At 35.0% G+C, this 26,491-nt stretch overlaps 1 protein-coding gene across 20 annotated transcripts in view; it reads right to left on the bottom strand.

The window, feature by feature from the left end:
- The window catches only part of PARD3 (par-3 family cell polarity regulator), a 668,338-nt gene that overhangs the window by 157,303 nt on the left and 484,544 nt on the right, over positions 1 to 26,491 (bottom strand). For 17 of the 20 annotated variants that reach the window (XM_058681495.1, XM_058681501.1, XM_058681514.1 and 14 more), the window contains one exon: positions 13,914 to 14,024. The exons of the other annotated variants lie outside the window; for them this stretch is intronic. In XM_058681495.1, the coding sequence (XP_058537478.1) occupies positions 13,914 to 14,024 (111 nt within the window). The remainder of the gene's footprint in view (positions 1 to 13,913; positions 14,025 to 26,491) is intronic. 20 annotated transcript variants of the gene reach the window in all.

The raw sequence follows: 26,491 nt of genomic DNA, 5'->3' as shown, positions 1-26,491 counted from the left end.
TGTCAAGGTAACATCATGCATGCTCTGAAATAATCACTTCAGATAGCTTTTGTTCACGTCAGTAAGGCATAGTCATGGTTTACAACTTCATTTAAATTGTCACTTATTAATTAGTTTAAGAAATTCGCCAGTAACAGATAGTTTTTAGGCACCCACTTGGGTCTTACTCATGAATTTTTTTAAGGCAAGTGATTTTTCTTAAAGTTACACACTCACACACATGCTATATATTTATATATTTATGTGTGAGTGCATAATGTATACATCTTACTCATTATAAATATACCATACACATTCAACATATTACAAAGCCTAAACATAATCCACACCCATAATTTCTCTATTAATGGCAAAAGAAGATCTGTTTAATAACACCAGCTTTGATTTTATGTGATGTATACAGAATTGGTAAATCCTGAGATTAAGGACAAGAAGGCATGCATCCAATCAAATTCTAAAATAAATCTTGAGTGTGTTATAACTAAGAAACAGATCATAAATAACCACTTTTACTGAAGATTGTTTAAATATTTCCTAAGATTTTATTGAGCTACTTGGTAGAAAGGTCTTTTCAACCTATAATATACTGATATAATTTATATCCTAGGTTGATTTCAGCTATCTAAAAATAATTAAACTACTTTCAATAGAATTTTAATGATTTTTGTTGGGAAAAGCATTTCTATTAAATATTTACAAATTTAAATGTATACTTAAAAGTGAAGTCTTATTTATATAAAGTAATATTTTAGACTGTGCTTAACATTTCATGACAAAGTTATTTGTTTTTATCATATCTGATGCAGACCACTGCTAGCATAAATGACATAAATATATATACAAACTAATACAGAAAAGATACAAAAGCCACAGAAAGCATAAAAAAATTAAAAAACAAACAAACTATGGACCAATATCCCTCATGAATATAGAATTAAAAATCTTTTGCAAAATATTACCAAGTAGAATTTAGCACTATGTAAAAAAGATTATATAACATGACCAAGTGATGTTTATTGTAGTAATTCAAGGCTGGTCCAACACTCAAAAATCAATCAGTGTAATCCAACCTATTAACAGGCTAAAGAAGAAAATCACATGATCATATGAATTGATGCAGAAAAAGCATCTGAAAAAATTCAATACCCAACATGACAGAAGCTCTAAAAAAACTAGTAATAGAGCATAACTAACTTCCTAAACTTGATAAAGAGCATCTACAAAAAACCTATTAGTAACATCATACATTATACATCATGGAGAAAAACTGAATCTTTTTTTTATTTTAAATATTTTATAATGTTTCTTTTTTTGAGAGAGAGAGAGAGAGAGAGACAGAACATGAGTGGGGGAGGGGTAGAGAGAGAGGGAGACCCAGAATCCAAGGCAGGCTCCAGGCTCTGAGCTGTCAGCACAGAGCCCAACACAGGACTAGAACCCATGAACCACGAGACCATGACCTGAGCCCAAGTCAGATTCTTAACCAACTGAGCCACGCGGGAGCCCCGAAAACTGAATCTTAAGACGAAGAAAAGGGTAGGGATGTCTGCTCCCTCATAGTGCTGGAAATTCTAGACAGTGCAATCAGCCTAGAAAAAGAAATGGGTGGTACACAGATTGGGAAAAAACAAATAATTGTGGATGACATAATGATATATTTGCAGGTCTACATACACAGAAAACCCCAAGAAATCTCAAAGTTTCCTAGAACTAAAGATCGAGTTCAGCAAAGTAACAAGATACATCATTAATACACAAAAATCCATTGTATTTCTATATGCTGTCAATGAACATGGGTGCTGAAATTAAGAATATGATGTCATTTACAAGCACTAAAAAATGGAATATATACATAAATATACAGATACACAGATAAACTAAAGGTTGGTTTATAGATATGTATAAACATATATAGATAAATCTAACAAAACATGCATACAACTTGTATGCTGAAAACTATAAAATGTTGATGAAAAATATCAAAGAAAATCTAAAACATGGAGAGATTTACTGTGATCATGAATCAAAGACTCAACATAGTAAAGAAGTCAATTCTCTCCAAGTTGAAATCCAGGCTTAATATAATTCCTGTAAAAACCCCAGGAAGATTCTTGCAGATATAGACAAGATTATTTTCAAATTTATATAGAAAGAAAAAGGATAGAGTAGCTAAACAATTGTAAAAAAAAAAAAAAAAAAAAAAAAGAATAATAAACTGGGAAAAATCACACTTCCTGATTTTGAGATGGAATACAGCCATGGTAATCAAGACTATGTGGTATCTGTGGAGGGACAGATACACAGATCAGAGGAACAGAATAAAGAATCCAGAAATAGCCAAGTATGGCCAACTGATTTCTTTTAATTGTGCAAAATCAATTCAATAGAATAAAGCATTCTTTTCAATAAACAGTGCTGGAACAATTAAATATTCTTATGCAAAAACAAAAACAAAACAAAACAAAAAACAAAGCACCCTGGATTTAAACATCGTACGTTATACAAAATAACCCAAAATGGATTATAAATTTAAATGTAAAAATGTAATACTTTAATACTTTAGAAGAAAATTGTCAGGACCTAACACTTGCAGAATAATTCTTAGGAATACTAAAAGTATCATCCATAAAAGAAAAGACAAATAAATTCAACGTCACCAAAACTAAAAGCATTTCCTCTCTGAAAGGCTCTAATAGGACAATGAAAAGACAAGTACAGACCAAGAGAAAATATTTGTAAACCACATATTTGACAAAGAAGTCATGTCCAGAATATACAGGGAATACCTAACACTCAACAATGAGAACAACAATCCAATTAGAAGGGCAAAAGACAAGAAGCAATCTATTTCTCTGAGAAGTATATACTGATAACAAATAAGCAGATAAAAATGTTCAACAACAGCAGCCATTAGGGAAATGCAAATTAAGACCAAAATGAGCTACCACTACACACCTATCAGATCAGCTAAAAAAGTGAGAATATCAATTGCTAGCAAGGATGCAAGGAAACTGCATCTAACATACATTACTGGTGGAAATGTAAAATGGTACCATCAGCTGGAAAACAGTCTCGCAGTTTCTCACAAAACTAGACATGCACTTACCATCCCATTCAGCAATTGCACTTCTGGGCATTTATCCCAAAGAAATAGAAACTTAAGTCCATGCAAAGACCTGTACACAATTGTTCATAGACACTTTGTTTCTAATATTCGAAAACAGGAAATAACCAAAATATGCAACAATAAGTGAATGGTCAAGCGAACCAAAGTATATCCTTATCAAAGAGTACCACACAGCAATACAAATGAACAGACTATTAATATACACAGCAACTGGAATCAATCTCAGGGGCATTATTAAACTATGTGGGAAAAAAAAGTCAATCTCAAAGGTCACATGTTATAAGAATTCATTTATATAGCATTCTCAAAATGACAAAATTATAGACATGGTGAACAGAACACAATGGGGTGATGGTGATCACGGTGGGGTTTAGCAACGGTGAGAGCAGGGGGGTGGGTGTGACCATAACAGATTAGCACGAGGAAGATCTTTGCAATGGAACAGTTGTTTCTTAATTGCATTGGTGGTTACATGAACCACACATGTGATTACATGACACAGAACTATGTATACACATGGCACCAATGCCAGTTTCCTGGTTTAGATATTGTACTATAGGCATGTATGATGTAACAGTTTAGGGTAACTGGATAAAGGCTACACAAGACTTCTTTGTACCGTCTTTGCAACTTCCTGTCAATCAAAAATTAATCCAAAATAAAAAGTTTTTAAAAACCCAGAAAGTTGTCACACAGCATTGCGAGCAAAATTTGCATTTTTCTCCCTTGTTTTCTTCTTACATCAAGGCTATCACCATTATGCCAGTCTTGTTTATCTGAATTTTGGAACTGCTAGGTCATTTTTTTCTAATTTCTTTTATTTCCAGGCTATGAAATGGAAGTACTTAAATTCACCTAGCTTAGTGCTCCTCAACAGGGGTCCAGTGACATTTGAGAAAGGATCATTTGTTATTGTGCACAACTGCTTATCGCTGAATGTCATCAAGCAGTGTCCTCAGACATGGAGGCAAGCAAAAACGCTTCACATTTTCCCAAAACCTCCCTAGAAGGACCTTATTTCATGAGGTGAAAACCAATAACTTAATTTATAAGAGACTACTGAAAAGTTAATTTTTTTTTTAATCAGGAAGGGTCCTAGATTCTAATAAATAAAAGTCCCACAGACATAATACCCATAGGAGAAATAGTAAGTCAAATTCTAATGTCAAATTTAGCTAAATTTATACTAGAATTCTTATTATAGTCTAGTCTACTTATTCATTTAGGAGTGATTATAACAGTCAAGGATGTTATTATAAAGGCTGATTACTACTAAATATTAGATATTCATGATGAAAAGTTCATATAAGTTCAGAGATAATTTTATTCTTTGCATCATACTGTCTTTTTGACTCTGTATTCAGGCAGGAAAAACTACAGAAGGGAGAAATTACTTCTTTCTTCAATTCAATGGGATATTATTTGAAGCTCATTTATGATCACTTATCTGACAATCCACTTTACTACTATATGTGATACCATCAGACAATCACCTAACTACAGGTAATATCCAGGATGACTGGGCATTCACATAAGTCTTGAAGTTTGGGAACCTGTAGAAATTTGGAGGGCTACCATAGATATAAAGCCAAACTCTCCATATTTTAGGAGAACCCCCTAAAATCAAAGACAGTAATGGATTGGTTTATAAATGAGTGAACCCTATGGTAGCTGAACTTCAGTCCACGGAAAGTGAAGAAAATCCAGTTTACTTATGTTAGAAAATGCAGCCCTGTTAACAGAAGAAGCCACCAGAAAAAGAGAATGTGAACATTCTCTTCTCAAGGGAAGCACAAAACCTAAATAATCTCCCCAAACTTCTTGCACAATTGTTTCAATATATTATTGATGGGCCCTGGAATTGAATGCTCTTTTGTTCCAAATTACACAGAAACTAATCTTCATTTTGGGACTCAATTTCTATCAAGTCAATTGCTCAGAAGTGGTCAACAGTAGCATGCGGTACTATTCATAAAGCCCAGTCCCATTTGCTTTCTTTTACCCAAATTTGTACATTATTACTAGTTGCCACTAATCATTGAATCCAATAAACATAGTCACGTCTATAGCACCGTCTAAAGGCATTAATTTTTGTCTAAGCTCCAATAACATATGAACTTAATATTTTTATTGTTTATCTTGTCGTCACCAATGAATTTATCCCCAAGCCACAAAAGCTGTTTGCATCCCTCCTTTCTTCCCTGGCAGCTCACACTTGTGACGGAAACCTCAGAATGAAACTGTAGCATACCTGTGGCTCAGGAAGTGGGGCTAGTGCCACAGCAGGCTAAAGAATCTGGTTACCAGCTTGGACTAACGTGCATTTTCAAGTTCATTCTAGGAATCATTGCTAATGAAGCCTGCTGCTGTGCAAATGACACTGAAAAGTAGATTTTTAAAACCAGGAACACACTATGGTTTGTGAATTGTAGTGACAATTCACAGTCAAATTAACAAATAATTTTCTTTATTATATACTCTTATACTTGAATGTCTTGTTTATTGTAAAGTGAGAAATGGGACTTTGGAACGCAACCATGTTATATTTACATGTAATATATTTTCATTATTTCTTGAGAGATTTATATTAGAAAAGAAATATTTGGATCAGGGGAGAAAATATCTTTGGCATCTTAATGAAAATAATATAGTTTCTTAAGGAAACTTAAAAAAAAAAAAGACAGTGATTATACTGCAGTTCAGCCTTTAATAATAGTTCCAGATGGTCAGTGCTATGAAAGGACACCTCTTCTATTCTTTTATCATGACCCTCAGGTCACAAATTATCTCTAAGATGTGAGAGCCATTCGTTTTTCTGAACAGTCAGGTTGTTGTTTAGCATTATCCCTCCTATTTATCTTGGGCCAAACTTCAGCAATCACAGAAGTAACTGATTAGCCCAAAACTTAGCCAAAGAAATAAATGTCTATTGCTGTAAGCGTTTCAGATAGTCCTTCATAGTTATACAAGAGAACTATTCTGAGAGCAGACAGCCGTAGTGACTGATGTTGATGGGCAACATCATCGTGCACTATTTTCCTGCTCTTGAAATATAAACAAAAACAAAACTTTTAAAACTTTGTAAGACTTTTAACAAGTGAAGAATTTATCATATCAGTCTGTTATGTTCGAATATAAATATTCTCACCCTTTTGGTAAAAAAAAAAAGAAAAGTATCTTGCACTATGATAATGAAATTGCCTTGAACCTGCATAGAAAACAATACACAAAATAATGTAATATACTAAATAAAGTAATAAGGTTAATTTCTTTCCTGCTGTCACTAAATTCATGCTAACAGTCTCTCTTCAGCTTGACATCAATTAATGATTTTAATTCTAGACTCTTGTCACAGTGTTCACCACCTTTTTCTCTAATTAAAATGGATGATGCATGATGAAGACACACAAGACTTCTGTTCTTGTAACATTTCTATTCATTAGGATTTTTTGCTTTTACAATAAATGGCTTTTAGCACTAATTGCAGTAGAGTAAGATGAAAATAACTGTTTTATGACTATGAAGTATGGTCTTCATATATCCAGAAAAGGTACAGGCATGAGAATCACTACCGAGTGACCAACTCCTCAGGATGGAAATCAATGGTCTACTTAAATCCTAAATACGTCACCTCCAATATAACAAAACTTCGATACATGGAACAACCATGGTGCATTTTTTAGAACACTCCAAGAAATAGAAATTGACCTTTAATAATGTTAATAAAAATGCTGTAAATGTCTGCAGAAGATAAAATATACTAATATTAGTTTCCAAAAAAACATTAAAATGAATGTTGCATTGCTACATATCAGATAGTTGTTAAGTATCTTCAAAACAATGTTTAAAACCTTGCAATCAACTCTTTTGGGAAATATTTTATCCCCAACTTATTGGCCTGCCATCCAGAAGCCTCATTCTGGGAACAAAGATCTTTTCCTCACAGTATTTCCTCTCTCTGAAAATCAGTATTACAGACATTCATCAAATAAAACCTAAATGCATGGCAGAATGAAATTTAAACTACAATATAACTGGAAGCAATGGTTCAGTTTAATAGTAGCTTGTGGTCAACTGAATGAATGCTGTATTTGCCCCTTAAAACACCTCATCAGATGGAAGACTTCAGAAATACTGTGGCTCAACTCCTCAATCCATCAGGCAACCCTGCTACATAAATCCCACAACTGGCTCCTCCCAACACAGAAGCTTCCAATTTGGCATCAATGCCAAACTCCGAAGAGAGGGACAATATTCCACTAAATTTCTTACTTTGAAAACAGCCATCATTTTAAGTGGGATTTTATCTCTTGGTAATATTGAGGTAAAAGATAATTGGGACGAAAAGACTTCCATATTCTAAATGGGTCCCGAAAAAAAAAAATTCATGACTAGGACCAACTGTTTTGAAGGTACATTTCCTGTTCAAGGGAAAATGGCAAGTTGTACAAATCCACAGTGGAATCGTACAATAGGTGGGGAAAAGTTAAGCTTCATCCCTTAATACTAAAAGTGAAACGATATCAGTTTTAAAATATTAAATGGTGGTTCGCCTGGGTGACTCAATTGGTTGAGCATCCAACTCTTGGTTTTGGCTCACAGTCATGGGATTGAGCACCACATCCACCTTTGTGCTGAGAGCAGAGCCTGCTTTAGATTCTCTCTCTCTCTCCCCCTGCCCCTCTCCCCTGCTCATGCTCTCTCTCTCTCTAAAATAAACATATATATGTATATATGAATATAAGTGCATATTTGAATATATACATATATGTATATATTTGAATATATACATATATACATATATACATACACACACATATATATGTATATACATATGGCTAAAAGTTGAAAAAGAGATTAAAAAAAAAAAGCATTCACAGAGATACCACAAATGACTAACACAAAACCACAGAATCTAAGGAGTTAGAAGAACACCTCCTTCCTATGAGCCCCTGTGCCTACATATGGGTGTAGAATTTCTCCACTTTGCTAAATACCTAAGTTCTTAAGAACTAGATCTAGACTCCAAATTACCATCTCTGGAGAGTGTTCATTATTAACTCTAGCCTGTCAACCTATTACCTTCCCAAAGCTCTGCAGTTAGTTATTTTCGCATTGGTTGTATTGCCTTATATCAATTTTGTAATGTTAACAGACTTAAATCTTTTCTCCCTCTTAACAAAGGTAAGGGATCCCTGAGAGAAGGAAGAACAACATAACACAAAATTTAGACCATCATATGGTATGTGTAACATATTGTGAAACAACAAAAACTTCTCTTTATGCTGACTAATGAAACACTAGAATAATTTTTCACAAACCAAAACACACACAGTCTTACAGATACTCATCCACTCACATTATGTTCTGACTATGAGTAACAAAGCACCTACAGTTATTTCCAACTCAAACAGATGCCGCAATGCCAAATACATCTAAGACGGTTCTCATCAAATACAAAACTGCCTTTTCCTACTCCAGTTATGTTCTCTCAACAAAATCCATTCCAAACACACACATGCACGCACACACACACATACACATGCTCAATATTGGTCTAACTAGTGAACTTCCACATAGTTAACAGACTGTTTAAAATTTTTGTTCACCTGCAACAATGAATTTTTCTAAAAAATGTCTGATGAAACTAATTTCAGTGATTAGAGGTGATTTTTCTGAAGGACTGAAGAGGTCAGAGAAAATATGGAAAATTCTGCTACAGGATAGAAAAATGTAGATTTTCTAAGAGGTTACTTTTTAAAAGTTAAGCTTTGTTCGAATGACAATATGTGATCTAAATGCAAAGATTATCCAGGTTACCTGGGTTCTACGGTCAGAATTCAGGGAGCCTGAATACTAAGTTTGAAGCCAAAATGAGTAAAAATTTCTCTTCTCTTTCAGATACACGGGGAATACACCTATTACTGCTTTATTGATTGTTTCTCCTGTAATTTCACAAACTTTTTATCCATGCACTTTAAACACACTTTACTACTACATTATAATATTTTTAAATGTTAGCTTAAATGTTAACTTCTGCATCTTTTGAAAAGGATCTTACCAACTAAGAAACACCACAAAAAAAGTTTCTATCAAAATTTCAAGTAATTACACAAAGCAGATATTGGAAACAACTGGTAAAACCGAAAAAAGAAATGCCAGTGAATGGGAACCATATGCAGAAATGCCACACAAAGTTGCAAAATGATGCACCGAGAACTGGGTGTAGCACGTGCAGTACATACAGTTTAATGGCCCCAGTACTGGAAACACGAGCATTTAAGAAGGATTATCTCTTTGAATAATGGAACATTTCTAGCCATACATTTCCTTAGCAGATTTATAAATATCCTTCACATACTGGGAGAATTTCATAAGAAATTCACTTAACTTTTTCATGTCTCCACTAGAATCATTCAGTCCCCTTTAAAATACTTCCAAGAACAACTTACTACATAGATACAGATAAGAATATCAGAACAAGTATCCCTTGCTGAGTAATACAAAATGCAAGCCAGTTAGCATCATATATATAATAGAATGAATAACATATGAAGTAAATATTTCAGAGTTGAGGAATCTGGCCAGATAGTACAGAGATTTCATCTTTCAGACCTTTTTCCTTCTTTCTGTCCTTCCTTCCCATCCATCCATCTGTTCATACAGACTTGACCTTGTTCCAGAAAAAAATTTAACATGGTTTTCTAAGAATGTACAAAAATGCAAAATAAATCAAAATGAAAATAGATTTAGCTTTTTGAAAGTATGCATGTGTGGAAATACATATTTTATAGGAAATAAATTGGAAAGGCATAGTCTAGTATGTTAACAGTGATGTTATTACAGATAAATTTTTATTTTCCGGGCTTAAATTTATGTTTTTTCTTTCAAATTGTGTATAGATTTAGAATTAGAATACATTAGATGTAGACCTTAAAAAGGTACATGTTTTAAACAGGTAAAAACATGAGGGGAAGAAAACAATGGAAAATGAAAGACAGAACAGAAATAAGATGCATAAGTAGACAAAACAGAAGCCATGAAATATAGACAGATCACCAACAGTGGTTCTACATTTGCTCATGATTCTGGGAAACAATCAACCTTGAGTTCCACAGTCAGTTAGATGAATGAGCTGGATATGGCTGACCCAGGAGCCAATGGTCTTTGCCAGTATTTCCCAAGTGACTGAATTCTGAGATGTTAGTATTCCACAGAAAACAAAAAGTGAAGGGGGATGTTCTGTGAATAAATGAGTTAGGAAATGATGAATCTCTATTCATATCTTGGTAACTCACAAGGTACATTAACATAATTAGAGTTTTGAGATATAATGGAGTAAAGAAATATGCATCAATTGGCTTAACCAAGTGTTTCTCAAAGAGATTTGCATTGTGGAACCCTTTTTCTACTGCTAAACATTGTTTGGGAAACTCCCACACTACACTGTTCAATATCAACCTTTAAAGCCTAAGGGGAGGTACCACTGGAGCAAAAATACAATAGAAAGCCAAACATTACTTCGGACACTTGGTCACCATAATGGAAGCTAAGTGAGCCTGAAGTTACACAGATCATTTAATTAAATATATTCTATTAGGAGTTTGAAGCCTAATCTTTCTGTGGTGGAAATGAGCCAATGGGGGCTTTGTCCCTAGGCACACCTGAAAGACAACCCAATAAGAGGCAGCAAGCACTGAATTCACACCTCAGCTCCAAATACCAATCACTCTGCTTCATTTCCCCAGCTAGCCCAAATGTGGCCAACAGCATCTCTGGAAGGCAAGTAACTAGGTTCAGAGCTTGGAGTCAGAAGTCAAAATAGCACATCATGGGACCAGCTAATTTTACCCTTGGCATTATCCCCAGACTCCCTGCTTCTCAGGAAGAGAGCCTACACATGCAGTCTCAAGTTGCTTGGCAGGGCAGGGCTAGTAGAGACAGAGGACAGATCTATGCTGGGCTCTTCCTATGTGAACAGCATTTATTCAAGACTCCATCTCCCAAGGATGATAGCAGGTAGAAAGGAAAGGGGAGGAAGTTAGCAAAAATGAAATCAGATGTAATCTCAGACCCATGCTCAGAAGAATCTAATTTACTTTAACTATCTAAATAGATCTTAACCTGGTAGGAGAACACATTTGAAATGACATTCATTGTCTTTTCAATTGTTCCATATTTATATCTTGAGTCATATTCAGGCTTCGTGGATGTGTATGGTCAAAAAACTATTTTTTGGATTGGGACATGTCATAACTAATAACTAAAGGATGTCAGGTTTTCTATTTAAAAAAATTTTTTTTTACATTTATTTATTTTTGAGAGAGAGGGTGAGCTAGTGCACAAGTGGGGGAGGGGCAGAGAGAGAATGAGACACAGAATCTGAAACAGGATCCAGGCTCTGAACTGTCAGCACAGAGCCTGATGCAGGGATTGAACTCCCAAACTGTGACATCATGACCTGAGCAGAAGTCAGATACTTATCCAAGTGAGGCGCCCCTGGTTTTCTATTTTCATATGAAATCACCCAAAATAATTTTGGGAATTCAAATAGCTACAGTGGTAAATAATGTTAAAAGAGATGCTTCACTACTAATCCGCAATGAGTAAAGGCTATGATGAAAATATAAGCAGTGGTTTATTTATTTTTATCTATTCCTCCACTCAAATTCTTCCCAAAGAAGTTGCAATTTGCATTCTCCAACAAAGCACCGCCAGTGCCACTGGTCAGAACAGAAAGGAGGACATACAAAAGGTTTGCCTTATCCAAATACCAAACACTAAACGAGCCCCACTTATGTAATTCACTAAGTCTCATGCATTCACTCGCTCTATTACAAGATCCATGAGTTTAAATAAAACATACTTATAAAAATTGTTCCTGAAATACAAAGTCAGAGTATAATAGTTTCCTTAAATTATGAAGCTAATTGATTTTTTTTAATGGACCATTCACTGGTTCCTTGACCCTAAAAGATTTTTATTCTAGGCCTCCTGCACATTGTAAATTCATTATGACCAACCTAGTTCCCAGAAGTATTGCATCATTAGAGGTACAGAGATGGAGATTAAAAGCAAAACTGAAAGTGAACTGTGCCTTAGGCAAATTAATAATACAAGTGAAACCATTATGTAAAAATCATTGTTTGCCTGTAAAAATTTGACTATGCATAATAACAAGTATCTTGGAAAATGGTGATAGAATTCTGCATTGAAACACAGTAACCATCTTAAACCGGAAGAAAAGAATATTTCAAATAAGAACAATGGTACAGGATACATGAAGCTATCCCCTATAGTTGGCATCAAAATAGAAGAGAGGTATAATGTTTCTATTGCTCAGATTGTTCTCTAACAAATCACATATTTGCCTGTGGATAAATCTGAGTACATACATTTAGTTGGTATACGCTCTCTTCCTTTAGGGGCAAGAAAGACTTTCAGGATAGAAGTTTATAGTACTGAGCAGTTGAGCACCATATTATATACACTAAGGAATATTGTGTGCCTTGGCCTGACAACAGTGAGCCATTAATAAGTTTGGGGATCCCAAAATTGAAAAGGATCAAAGAGTCCTAGAAATTAAGAAAATGGAAGGGTTTAAAACAAACAAAACTGGAGAAGTACCAGAAGAAAGAACCTAGACTTGCATCATAAATTAAAAGTCCATACTTTTCCCCCCTTGTATATTTAATGTTCTGGAAAGCTACAAACAGAGAATCAGAGTAACTATCTTAGCCCCAAACCTCAGATATAGGAGAAAGATGACTGGAAAAATATCCAAACATTAATCTCTTGTAAAGAAAACCATCATAGATTATTCTTTCTAGTTCTTTCATTCATTAAGCGTGAGATTGAAAGTACCCTGACTCTAGAACTGTTAGCAAGAATCTGGAATTGAAGGTGCTGGACTCTAATCTTAGTTATGGACAATATTTAGTCTTTCAGCCTTGAGCCAGGCACCAAAAACTTCCTCGTAGCCCAGATTATTCAGAGTACAACAGGCATATTATCTCTTGCTGCGGCACCTCTGAAAATGTGAAGTGATGATACAGAGGGGGCTCCTTATGAGTCTGCAAACTCTAATGACAAAAATGTGAAGTGGCTTTCTCATCCCCGGGGAATGACAACAAGAGAAATTCTAATCACTTATCAAAATGGGTTTCAATTATCTGTTAAGGTAACTTTTCATTCATTTTACTGGTTTTCGGGTTCTTATGGAACGTCTCAACAAGAGATAACAATCAAATTTAAGTGGAAAATTTCACAAAATATGATAGGAAAATAGAAAGAAAGAAACAAATGTCTCGTTTGAGAGAAAAACAACATAGCCCAAAAGCAACAGTCTCTTCAATTGTTGTTATAAATCAAAATATTTTAAATGAGATATCAAAATTCAAAGTTTTATTCCCAGAGAAATAGTCTTAAAAATTATTATAAAATACTATAAACTCATAGATGAATGAAACAGAATTGTAAATATTTCTTTGTGATTTTAAAAGTGATTATAAATTCAGTCTTAATGTTTATTTAATTATGTTATTATGCTATTAATGTTATTTATCTAAACTATCTCCTAGGCAAAGATCTTAATTAAAACCATTTAAACTCACTTTAATGCCTCAAATAAACACATGATTTTTTCTTTGAATCTTTCTTTACATTGTATTTATTCCACAGAAACACTAAAAACCATTGGAGTACAAATTCTTCATATTAGATAAAAGAAAAAAGAGTGGAAAAGAAAAAAAGCTCTATCTGGGTTAATCAAATGACTGAAGTCTACCTCTCCTGCTCCTGCTTCATTCGTATCCTCTCCTCTTCTGATGTAAGGGAGTCCTGTATTTTTATTTTACCCGTTTTCTCAATCTTGTCATCTTTTCGATGTTTGCCAAACCTGTTGATAACAAAAAATTCTAACTTGTCAATATATACAAAATGAGTTTTCATTCTTTTGTGACAAAGACATATGTACTCAATGAAATGTGAGCTGCCTCAAAATGAGGGCCAAAAGGTCACCTGCAAATCATGATTTTTGCCCAATATTAATATTTTCAATCAATTTATTGGAATTACTTTTAATCAGAACTTTCCAGAGACAACCCTTTTGAAAATGGCCTCAATACCCATTTTTCTTTTGGCAAAACACAAGTAAACAACTTCATAGTTCATCCTTATTGAACAAACAATAAATGTATAGGACTGAGTGCTGAATACTTCAAATGATAGAGGCCAAAAATCTGCATTAGAATGGGTTTCTCTTAAGACTAAAGAATGGTAATCCACAATCATCTATTTAATAATCTCTCCATAAACAACTATTCTTTACTTTCATAGGTTTATTGGAAACATTCATCATAGTTTAAAAACTGACAAACAAGGCCATGTTCACAAGGTTTAAAGTACAAAGGATAATTTACACTGCTATAACACTTTGAGCTTATTAAATTGAAAGCTTTAAGGCATTCTCATCAAATACTATTCTGAAATCTGATGAGAAGCAATTGGTGAATGTGGAATCTATATCTGATCAAAAACAAACATGAGGAACATACACATGATTGAAAACCAGTCCACATAAACTTTCACAGATGGCTGCTGAGCTGGGCAGCTCTGTGAAAACACAAATACCCTCTCTGGCATCCAAGGTATCTCAGAAGCCTAGGCTTGCTATCAATTCTTTGTCCTGTTCTGTTCCTTTTCTCTATAAAAGACCATGTTGTCTGAACACGTGCTCATACATGTACTACCTACCCTCAAATAATACTCATCTTAGTGATTTGGTCACCAGATATTTCAAAAAATAAACCTTTTATAGACAGTTCTTCAACTAAGCAGTCATAAATATATAAAATATGTTATTTCTTTCTGAAAACAAAGTAGGAATCTGACTTATGCTGATAATCATATCAAAAAGGAGAAGAGTTAAAAAAAAAAAAAGGGTAGTTGAAAACTGATATAAAAGAGAAAAAAAGTACTTCAACTAATGGCTTGGTTTGTAGCATAGGTCTTTCTTTTATTAATATAAATCTAATTTCAAATACGAATTTACAGTATATGGGAATGTACATGTGTACACAGGAACATCTCATACATTAAATAGTAACACTGTTTGCAAAGGGGTTTATAAATAAGAAAGGGACATGGGGTGCCTGTGTGGCTCAGTCAGTTGAGCCTCTGACTCTTGATTTCAGCTTAGGTCATGGTCCAAGGGTCTTGGGATCAAGCCCACGTGGGGCTCTGTACTCAGCATGGAGCCTGCTTAGGAGTCTCTCTCTTGCTCTCCCTCTGTCCCTCTCCCCCACTTGTGCTCCCTCTCTCTGAAATAAATAAAATAAAATAAAATAAATAAATAAGGAAAGAAAAGCATTCTTTAAATGTTAAAAAAGAAAAAAAGTTAAAATACCACCACCATTTCTTTAATAATTATGTATATTATTAGAGAGCATTCAAAAGTGCCTATAAAATTAACTTCAGACCATTGCAATTGCAAAGAGAAAAAAAAAATCCCTAAGAACTTGAGCCCGGAATTTGACCACTTCTTACAAGGGATAAATGTACTATGCTTTTAAAACTAATAAATATAAAGCATTAAAAATAAAAACTAAAACTTTCTCTTTCCTTTATTTCTGTCAATATATCAATAATGCCTAAGAGTAAGGCATAATGACTGACTTTATAGAATGAATTAATAAATAAATGAAAGAGTGAACATAAAAAACTGATACATCTCAGTAGGAGCCAACATCTAAAACATAATGTTCATTCATTTGACAAAAATATATTAAGCATCTACAGGGGGTTCAGGGAAGAGGACAGAGCTGGACAAATTAATTTGAGCATCATCAGCATGTAGATGGTATTTAAAGCCCCCATGAGTTCCCATCCTGAAAATTCTGCAGCACTGGGGCATCTGGAAATATAAAATGTATCAAATTCTAACATCAAGAAAAGTGCAAATTCAAATCTAAACATATGATATTTACTTATAAGAGGGATTCCTAAAGAAATCATTTTAACCATTTTTCAGTTCATAAATATCCCTCAAATGATGCAACATTGCCATATTGACCTGTTTTGTTTTCCTTTTTATGTTTTTTTTTTTTATCTTTGAGAGAAAGAGAGCGGGGGGGAGGGGGGGGGGCAGGCAGAGAATTCCAAGCAGGCTCTGCACCGTTGGCACTTGAACATGAACCATGAGATCATGACCTGAGCCAAAATCAAGAGTCAGATGCTTAACTGACTGAGCCACCCAGGCACCCCTGTTTTGCTTTTAAAGAAGTGTTTTGGTTCACATTCTAGATTACATATATTCAAAACTGTATTTTATTTAAAAACCACTATGCCATGACACAAGATATATAATTGATCCTTGAACAACATGGATCCACTCATACCCAGATTTTTTTCTATAAATACAGTATACTACTATATTTCCTCTTTCTTATGATTTTCTTAATAACATTCTCTTTTCTCTAGCTCACTTTATGGTAAGAATACAGTAGATAGTATGTGTAATTTACAAAATATGTGTTAGTACATTGTTTATCTTATTGGTAAAAAGATTACCTTACCTTACCTTACTGGTAAGGCTTTTGGTCAATAGTAGGCTATTAGAAGTTAAGTTTTAGGGGAGTCAAAAGTTACACATGGATTTTCATCTGCACAGGGTATTGGTACCCCAACTCCCGTATTGTTCAAGAGTCAAAGGTATATCTCTTTGTACCAAGAGGTACACTTTAATCTTATAAGAGACCATGTACATTTTCTCTTTGAGTTAATAATATAAGGAAAAATTAAGAGTGGTTGACTTTTCTATGATTTAAAGGTTTAGATATTTTTTTGGTACCAAACCTAACATTGAGTTTACCTAGGTTAGATATTTATTTTTTAATGAACTTGGTGCTAGTTTGTGGAGAAAGTTTCAGTTTTATACCTCTATCAAATTTCAACTTTTCTTCTAAGTATACATGATTTAAAAAAAAAGTGAATCCTGACTCATATTTAAGAACTGCTTTTTTCTCACTTATTTGATATTAAAATATTTCCTATGCTGCCTCTGAATCACCAGAATATATTATTTTATTATTTGTAAATTTATTAAACTGTTATAGTATACTTCCTTTTTAAAAGTATAAATTCAAGATTAATATATTAAAAAGTAAAGAAACCATAGATAAAATGTTTATAAGTTTACATTTGGACACTTCCCCTAATGCATGGTTTAGTTAGTAAATTATGTGATTTCTTTAAGGCGTACTATAAAAGCACAGCATAATACTTTATAATTGGGATAAAAATGAATCCCTCAGCTGTAATTTTTTGACAGAATAAAATAAAGGCTGTAGGTGAAAAAATATATATACCAACAACTCTAGAGTGTAAAAAGAAAAAGAAAGTAGCTCCACACTCATTCATTCATTGCCAATACATTGTAGTGTTCTCTTAATTTATCAGTTTAATTCTTCCTGCAAAGAGGGGTGAAGTCACTGAAAAATTTGAGCTATACATGTATTCTCAAAGTCAGTTTCACAACTAAAATCAGTAATTAACCTATGAAAACAACTAGCAAGCTGCTTAAAACTTGGAAGACATCAATTACATTTATTTTATTATCTTTTATAAGCCACAGATGAATTTCAAATGGGTCACTTTCCAAAGAACAGCAAAGCTGAAAAAAATATTGTACTTGGTATGTCCAGGGAGCAAACCCGTTCTCAGCAAAGAATCGGTTTTAGGAACTGCCTTCTGACTAACCACCACACATGCTCAAACAGAAAGCTCTACTATCCAATGGGTGTGACCCTGGAACAGAAAGTCATCATGGACCCCAGCACCTGGGGAAAAATTTGCTAGTCATATCTTAGGGTATATTAATATAGAAGAATGACTTTAAAAAAAATAAGAGACAAAAATAAAAATATAAAGCTTGAGAGAAAAAGTTGATAGAGAAAAGTGTCACAGGTCCTTGCTATATGAAGAAAGTACAAAAATGCCACCAAGCCACTAAAGACTCCTTCACAGAAAGATACAGTGGATGAGCCCTGTCTTATCAGAGTAGAATTGATTGTAACATTTCTTAAACATATGGCTTTCTTCATAAAGAATACAGCAGTGTTTTCATTCAGCTAAAGTAATCTCCAAGTAATCTGCTAAATGGGTTTTACTATGACGCGTTACAAATGAGATCATTGCTGTCTGCCAGATCGGCCACATATATTACTATAGTAAAGAATAATGGGCAAAACATGCACTTGTTGATGAACGGGAAAAGAAAAAAAAATCACCGGATTGTAACAAAATTCTCTTCTTTTCATATAGAAAGAACTGTCGTTAAAATTTTACTGTAAGAGTTTCATGCTACTAAACCATCATTTCAGTTTTTAATAAATTAACCCAATTCTGTCTGCAGTATAAATAACATTGAAATATCTTACTATATTTTATATTGCTAATAAAATTAGAGATCCTCAGAAAAAATTATGCTGAGTGATATCATGCACAGCATCCTGCTATAAATAAAATAAAAAATATAATTGGATTTGTAATGAAATGGAGTTTCCTAATATCGTATTTGAAAACATGATACAGTAGAAGTCTTAAAAATCTTCTGCCTTACTTAAAAATAGATGAACACAATAACCAGCACCAATTACCTCGTAAGCTTTGAGGAATAATTTTTGAAATAAGATTTTCTTCAAAAAAAGTCACTGAAATGTCACCTAGAAATCTGGTATTTCTCACAGCTAATTACCAAGGTCTTTCCATCTAAAGAGGGCTTTTCTATAATACTTGCCTTACTATTTACCCTAAGAAGCATGCAGGTTACGTGATACTGCTTGCCTGGGAGAGTGTTGAAATGGTTCAAATACAAATTTAGTGTCAGTGACTAGAAGCCACCCATCCTCCCTGAACATCTGACTTCAAGACTAGAATGGTCAACATTGTCATCTAACTCATTTTGCCCCTCATTTCTAAATATTTGCACCATCACATGATTCAATCACTTCCTTTCTCCAGTAACTCATTATTAATATAGGAGTTGTTTCTGGAGGACACAGCCATTGTGGTATCCTGTCTCTGACCACTGTGATGATGCTGCCATTTACCCTAAAGATCCTTGAGAGATACCAGCTGTGCCATGAGTCGGATTAAAGATTCTGTGCAGCAAAATCGAATAGCCTGTACTGTGTTATTCCTCTATTCCAAACTCTCGGCAATGCCTCAGGAACATACCATTCACTCAAGTCAAAGCAAAATAATGAGCTGTTAACACTATTCCTCTATAGTCTTTTGTGTCATACTTTTCATAAATGGTTTTTGATCCAAGTTTCTCTAGAAAATCTTTTCAATTGATTCTGGTTCAATCTTTTCTCACATTCTTGGTATTAGCATTGACTTCTCTCAACTCATCACTCTGGTTTCTAACACAATTATGAACTTATTTCTGCCTTAAAGCCTTAAACTCTTCTAAATTTTAGTTGAAAAAAAATCTGGCCATATATCTTTGTAGACTGTTTTATTGCAACAATAAGATTCCATACACACTGAAGGAATATGTACACGTTTCTGCAAAATCAAAGTTGAAAGATGGTCACCCATTCAATGTCTGTATTTGACTAACAAGGAAACTGAGGTCCAAGAGGTATGCAGAGCTGCCCAAAGTCACACTGCAAACTAGGAGAAGAGTTCAGGTCACCTCATAGCTAGTTTAGGAGATTTCAGTGGGCCTGTGCTTGGATACATCTAGAGAAACTGAAATTCTCAGACCTACAAAGTTCACTTTGTGTAAATCCTAAGTGAGACATATAATTGAACACCTGTTGAATGCTCTTTTGATTACTTAATTACATTTCACTAGAATTTATTGAATTTTTATTACATACTTTATCTCATTGATTTTCACAACCAGCATGTGAGGTAGGTGTTATCATCCTCCTCTTTAGGGGAAACCTCAGGGGAATTTAATGATTTCACAGGCCATATAGCAAGTAAGTAGCAAAGCCAGACTTCAGACCTAAGACTCTTTTTACCACACCCAGCCACCTCAAAAACTTGAGGAGCCAAAGACAGTCAATTACCCTTATGCTTTTATACTTGCAGCAGCTGGTTAAAACATCTTTGTTGAAATAAATAAGATAAATCTTGCATTTCCTGCAGCAATGAGGTCCAAAGGACATTGTTCCCAAATGGAACTTGTCTATGAAGACCAGGAATCTGGAGCAAGGTCAAGAACTGATCTCAACCATTGGAAAGGATCATAAAAACTACCCACATACCCAGGATACTGCCAATATTTCTAAATGCAATGATACTCCATATGTCAAAATTGTCTGTACTGACATATGCAAATACGGCCAGGCAACAGCAGAAACATGTCAAACTGTCCGAACCCAATCAGAGGGTAAAACAGCAAGAATTCGCTGCATGCATTTATCTTTTATAATAATGTGGCTCATAGTTTCTGGCCCTATTTTTTTGTGCCTCAGCCTCCATTTCATAAATAAGAAAAAAACAAGTCACTTCTAATATGTCCTTCCCATACAGGATCTTACATATTTTAGTGACATTTTAAGAAATCGCTACCATGATAGCATACTGATTTGCTCAGCAGTAGATTGTGGCAATGCTGGATGAATCAGGGAAGAGAAGGCTGATTATGAAAAGCAGAAAGCTCCTATTTAGGCAAAAAACATCTTGGTAATCAACAATGATGAGAAGGGAGGCTTAGAAAGGGTACATGACAACTTGATAGTGCTTTTATAAAATGGGATGCAGTTTTAACTTGGCGGAGTTTAGCAGGGGTTCTCTTTAAAAGGAAATTCACAAACTTGACAACCATTATTTGATTGTGTACAGTTTTCATCAGTGCTAGTCTGATTAGATTTAATAAACTAAATTTGGGTTGCCTGACATCCAGAAAAAATAAGTAACTTTTTTTTTTAAAGAAAATATAGCTTCTACTTAACCAAGCTAGAACAGCCTTTAGACATGCAGTATACCCTTAATGGACAAGACACCCTTTTCAGGACTCCCATTAAGTGTCCTTATAAGTGCACTCTTCCCCTGGTGTAGCCTGCGTTATCTAATCAAGGATGCACTGATATGTCTAGTAACCCGACACTTCAGGAGTCCTGGAAGGATATGGAACAAGAAAATATTAAAATGACAATGAAGAAATTGAACCTAGCATATTATCAATTTTAATTTTACACGAATCATTCTAAATTCCAAATATCTTACAAATAAAACCCAAACACACACACACACACACACACACACACACACACACACACACACACTACCATAGAATCTAAATGGAAAGACTTAAGGAAAAAAAAAAAAAAACAAGCAAACACAGTAATCCTTCAAAACACAAGATAAATATATAAATGACTCTGAAATAATATTTATAACCTATACTCAGAGCCATTCAAGTAAAATGACAGAAGATGAGTGGAAGTATATCTTAATTATAACGTTAAAGCTTTTTAGGCATCAGCTAGTTCATGGACTGCATGACATATTTTCTGTAGCAAATAAATTCCCTTTGTAAAGAGGGGTCAAATAGTAATTACTGTTCCTTCCATACAAAATTTTTATAAGGCTTGATACACCTTATTTTTTTCAACATATACCCACATATGTAATCAAACCACACAAATCCCATAACACCAAACATGGAGATGCAAATAATATGCAAAGTGTATTTTTTGTTTCCCCCTTAACTACAACTTTATAATAAATTATACATATATAATTTATATATATATAATTTATATATATATATATATCACATCTAAAATAAACATACACATACCTAAACATAGTAACAACAACACATGATTCTGATTTTTCTAAATGCTTAATTTGGCATTGAAATCAGCCATGTCCACTTATAATGATTTTGAGAGGGCCTTTCACACAACTACTTCTCTAGATCCTTTCTTTACTACTATACTCCTAATTCTTGCACTGCTCATTTTAATGCATTATTGTTTCATAATACAATACTCCAAATTGCAAATTACATTTGGCTCAAGAAGTGATTATGAAAAATACTATCACTGCTGCCTTTGCTCGAATAACTCTGATAATAATGAGAGATTGATTGAGCTCTAAGCAGCCCAAGTGATGAGAAGGGTCAATTTGAACATTTCTATTAAGCTTCTTTTGTTAAACTCAACACTTTGCCAGGTCAGAGGCAAATAATCATACCCTACATCTGGTTACCATGGTTTTCCTTTTCCTAAAGCGTCAGAACAATTTAGCAAGCGGTACTGCCCCAAAGGCAGTCCCCATAAGAAATGCTAATAAGACCTAAGTCAAAAAACACATCTATTCAAAAGGATACTTGAAAAAAAAGTACAGGGTAGAAAGACATTTTACTATCCACATTTTTTTCTATTAGGACAAAGAATCAGTTGCATTTAGTAACAAAGATAATCCTAATAATTTCTGTTGTCATCTGCCTATCTGATACTCAAATTGCATTCAGGTTGCAAACACTTATGTGACAATGCAAACACATGCACAATTTAAGAATATCTCTTTTGAGTCGGAAATATTCACCCTCAATTAAATATGCACTGCAATTCAAATTCAAAGTTCTAACTACTGATAGGAGATATTTAGTTACAGGTACAGCTGAAACACTCTCAAATATGTTCTACGCTTCTACATTTACAGAGCAGATGAAAGTAACAAAAACAGAAAATATGGTCATTGAAGTTTGGGGGAGGGGAGGGGAACAGACCTTTGGTATAGCTCCTGGAAACTTTGAAAGATTAAAACTTCCCCAAAGATCTCATTATCTGTAAAGTTAAGGTGTCAGTCAGCACTTTTTTGTGTTGATGATAGGGAACAATTTCTGTTGATTCAATATCTTAGAGAATGCTCTCTACAGAGTAAATTAAGAGGCACAGACATTCATTTTTTATCTTTTGCATATTCAGATTTAATATTAGGGAGCCGACACATTTTATAAGGCCCAATAGAAACTCTGCAGGGTGAGAGCTGGAGGCCACGCCTAATTCTTGGAGCAGATAAGAGCCAGCCGATTCCCACAGGCCTCCAAGCCAAAACCCACTCTACCTGAGTCACACCATCCTCTTAAGGAACATAGGACTAAAGATCACATATTTGGGTAAACTCAGTGTTCCTGCAGCACACCTGGGTCCTGACGAGTATAGCACATACAGAAGATGACCGTGTGACACCACAAAATGGCAACAGCTCTTCTCAGGAAAGGTTCTTTACTCTTCCGTGCTGTGACTCACTCCCCCAGGATGCACAGCACTGCCTATTATTTATGACTCAACGGAAGTTCAGAGCGCAGCTGGTAACTAGGATCTAAAATCTTGGGAAAGTTTCGGGGACAGAGTGACAAGGGCTTAGAACAAGGAGACATGCTTAGCGTCTCATCTCCAATCAGGCCAGCCTCCATGGGAAGGGGAACATGAAATTTGACAAATGGCAAACCACCACATTTTTCCTTATTTGACTAAATAGTTCAACAAGCGTTTAAATATAGAACTTGTTGATCTGTGCACTGGCCTGGAATTCCTCTCATCCCAGCTTATTTCCATCTCCTAAGAGCTGTCTCGTCTGCACTGCCTGCTGTGTGGTCTGAGGCTCCACGCACTCACTGGAGAGTGCAAGCCAAAATGTGGAGGTCCGTAAGAGTGTGCCCTGTTTGTCCAATAAACTGTCCTGGAACCAGAGCCAATACCACGGATATCAGTTTAAATTCTCAAGTCTCCCCAGTTACGTCTGCTTTTACAGGATATCATTATGCTGCTTTTCCTTGGCTGAGGTTTGAAACTGTCTGGCCTAAACTAGTGTGTATAATCATGGGGTATTAGCAAATCTCACTTTGTTGAGAATAGTATATAATATAAATAGATCTATTTCTACCCCCAAAGGATAGAAATAACCTATACATCTTTTTTTAGCAAAGCCACTCAGAATACCTATCTAGAAGCTAATAAACTAATGCAGGAATAATTAACCTAAGGGAAGAGAAGCCCATGAGAAAAGAACTTAATGAATAACATGAGCTGACGGACGTACAACATCTTAAAATTCCAAAAAGGTTTCCACACATATTCTTTCATTTAGTTCTTAGAGGAACATGAGAAGGAAATGTGTGAAGAGGAACCTGAGGCTGCCGGGTTAAGTGTCAGAGGTGTTAGAACTGGGTTGGGAAGAGACAGCTTCAAATCTACATCCCCAATTCTTTCTATCACAGAATACTTGTCTCCCTCTTAGACTGACCTCAGCCTCTTTGAACGTCTCTTAGGTTGTTTATGTTATTTTATATGTTGGCAGTTCACAAAGTAAAATCTGTATTTATTACACTGAAATCATATTAAAAATAAATTTTAAGAAGGATCACTCACTATGTAAGCATCTTCAATGGTGAAACACCATGTGCGCTGTAAAATACTTGAAAGTTTTCAATGTAATTTTAACTCTTAAGCATCCACTAAGACACCGGGGCAGTGCTCCTCCATACAGAGTAACAACTGAAATAAGCTGCCGATGGGGGATCCAAGGACAACCGAGCATAAGATACTAAAGCATTTGGGTAGCTTATCTGAAGATCAACAATGCAAACACATGTCACATAGCAGTCAGTGTGGGTAGGGACACAGTTTTTTCAACTGTGGCATAATTGAAATTTTGGCCCAGACAATCCTATGTAGAGGTGAGGTGGGGGTGGCGGGCTCTCTTTGGCATCATAGTATGTTCAGGAGCATCCATGGCCTGCACCCACAACATGCCAATGGCACTCCTCCTTGCTGGTGACAACCAAGTGAGTCATCAGACACTGCCAAAAGTCCCCTCTGGAGCAAAACCCTAGGGGTTGAGAACCACTGGGCTAGCGTTTAAGATAAACAACTAAGTTCAATGCAATAGCTTCATTATTTACAAAGAAGAAGAGGGCTCAAAGGACAGTAAAATGTATGTTGGTCCTCACCCAAGAATGCCCCATTTATTTAAGGACTACTTCCTAAACACTGAAGAAGGAAGTCTCATCTTTCTACTGAGATGGTTAAGATTGAAGGCAAATGACCATCTAAGTCCCAGAAAATAAGACCTAGCATGCTGTAACCCAAGAATACATTTGGGGAATGTATCCATAAAAATGGCACCAAAGTCAGTATAATCAACATTAGTACGCTGATTAAGAGCTTGTACTCCAAAATCAGAAAGATGTAGGTTATCTGAAGTGTTACAATTGGCACTGTTAAATAATAAAAATATTATCTATAAAAAAATAGTAGTAGCAAAGATTAAACACAATCATGTTTTTAAACTCTTGGCAGAAATCATCCCTCAATATAATAGATATGATTTTCTAACAAAAATACCCACATACCCATTCCTTCCTCCATTTCTAGGTAGCTCCTCTAGGCTAAGTTGGTAAGACCATGACCATTTCAAGTGGTAGATATAATAAGGTTTTCCAGTATTTGTGGTCCACTTCCTGTCTTTTTGGCTAAGCCAAAATGATCTGGCCAGTAGTGGCTGGTCTCGGCCAGCACAGTAGAATGAGGGTGAACAGCAGCCCAGTGCTATAAAGCAGCTCCGATTTCAGAGGCCTGAGGCCACCTGTCTTCAGAAACAGTGACTCATAGCGGTTTCCCAGGAGCAGACTCACCATAGCAGGTGCTGCCTTTCCAATATCCATCCTCCTTTCCCTCCTTAAAGTAGAACCCTGGTTTGGCAGGGAGAGGAAATGTGCCTAGTTGACATAAAATTACTTTCCCTTGGTTCCTTTGAGAATAGGAACAGAAGACAGAAGACAGCAGTTAAGAGTGTAAACATTTGCAGCCAGATTTCTGGGTCAAAAATCCCAGCTTTTCCTCTTCCTGGCTATGTGGTGTACACAGTCACATGACTCACTCCGCTTGGACAACGCACTTAACCTCTTTGAGCCTCAATTTCCTCCTTAGTAAAATGCAACCATCCTCACAGGTTTATATTGAGAATGAAAGGAATTATACATTCGCTCTGTACTGGCACACATAGGCTCTCAATAAATACTATTTTATTATCATTGTTATTGATAAATTGTGGCCATAGAAATTGATATGGGACTTCAAGAATGATTGGTAGAAAGGGGGCTGACTCCATTGAAAGTTCCCCTTTCCCTTTCCTGCCTCTTTTGCTTAGAATTCTGATAAGATGGCTAGAGTTTTAACCATGAAGTGACAACAAAGGTAGAAATACATGTTTAAGACAGTTGTGTTCATAGTGGCATTATTCACAAAAGCCAAAAGATAGACTCAAACTAAATGTCTATTGATGGATGAATGGATAAACAAAATGTGAGCTACATGTACAGTGAGATAGTGT

Source organism: Neofelis nebulosa, chromosome 8, assembly GCF_028018385.1.
Source record: "Neofelis nebulosa isolate mNeoNeb1 chromosome 8, mNeoNeb1.pri, whole genome shotgun sequence".
Lineage (NCBI taxonomy): Eukaryota > Metazoa > Chordata > Mammalia > Carnivora > Felidae > Neofelis > Neofelis nebulosa.
This window is presented reverse-complemented; position numbering and strand designations above follow the sequence as displayed.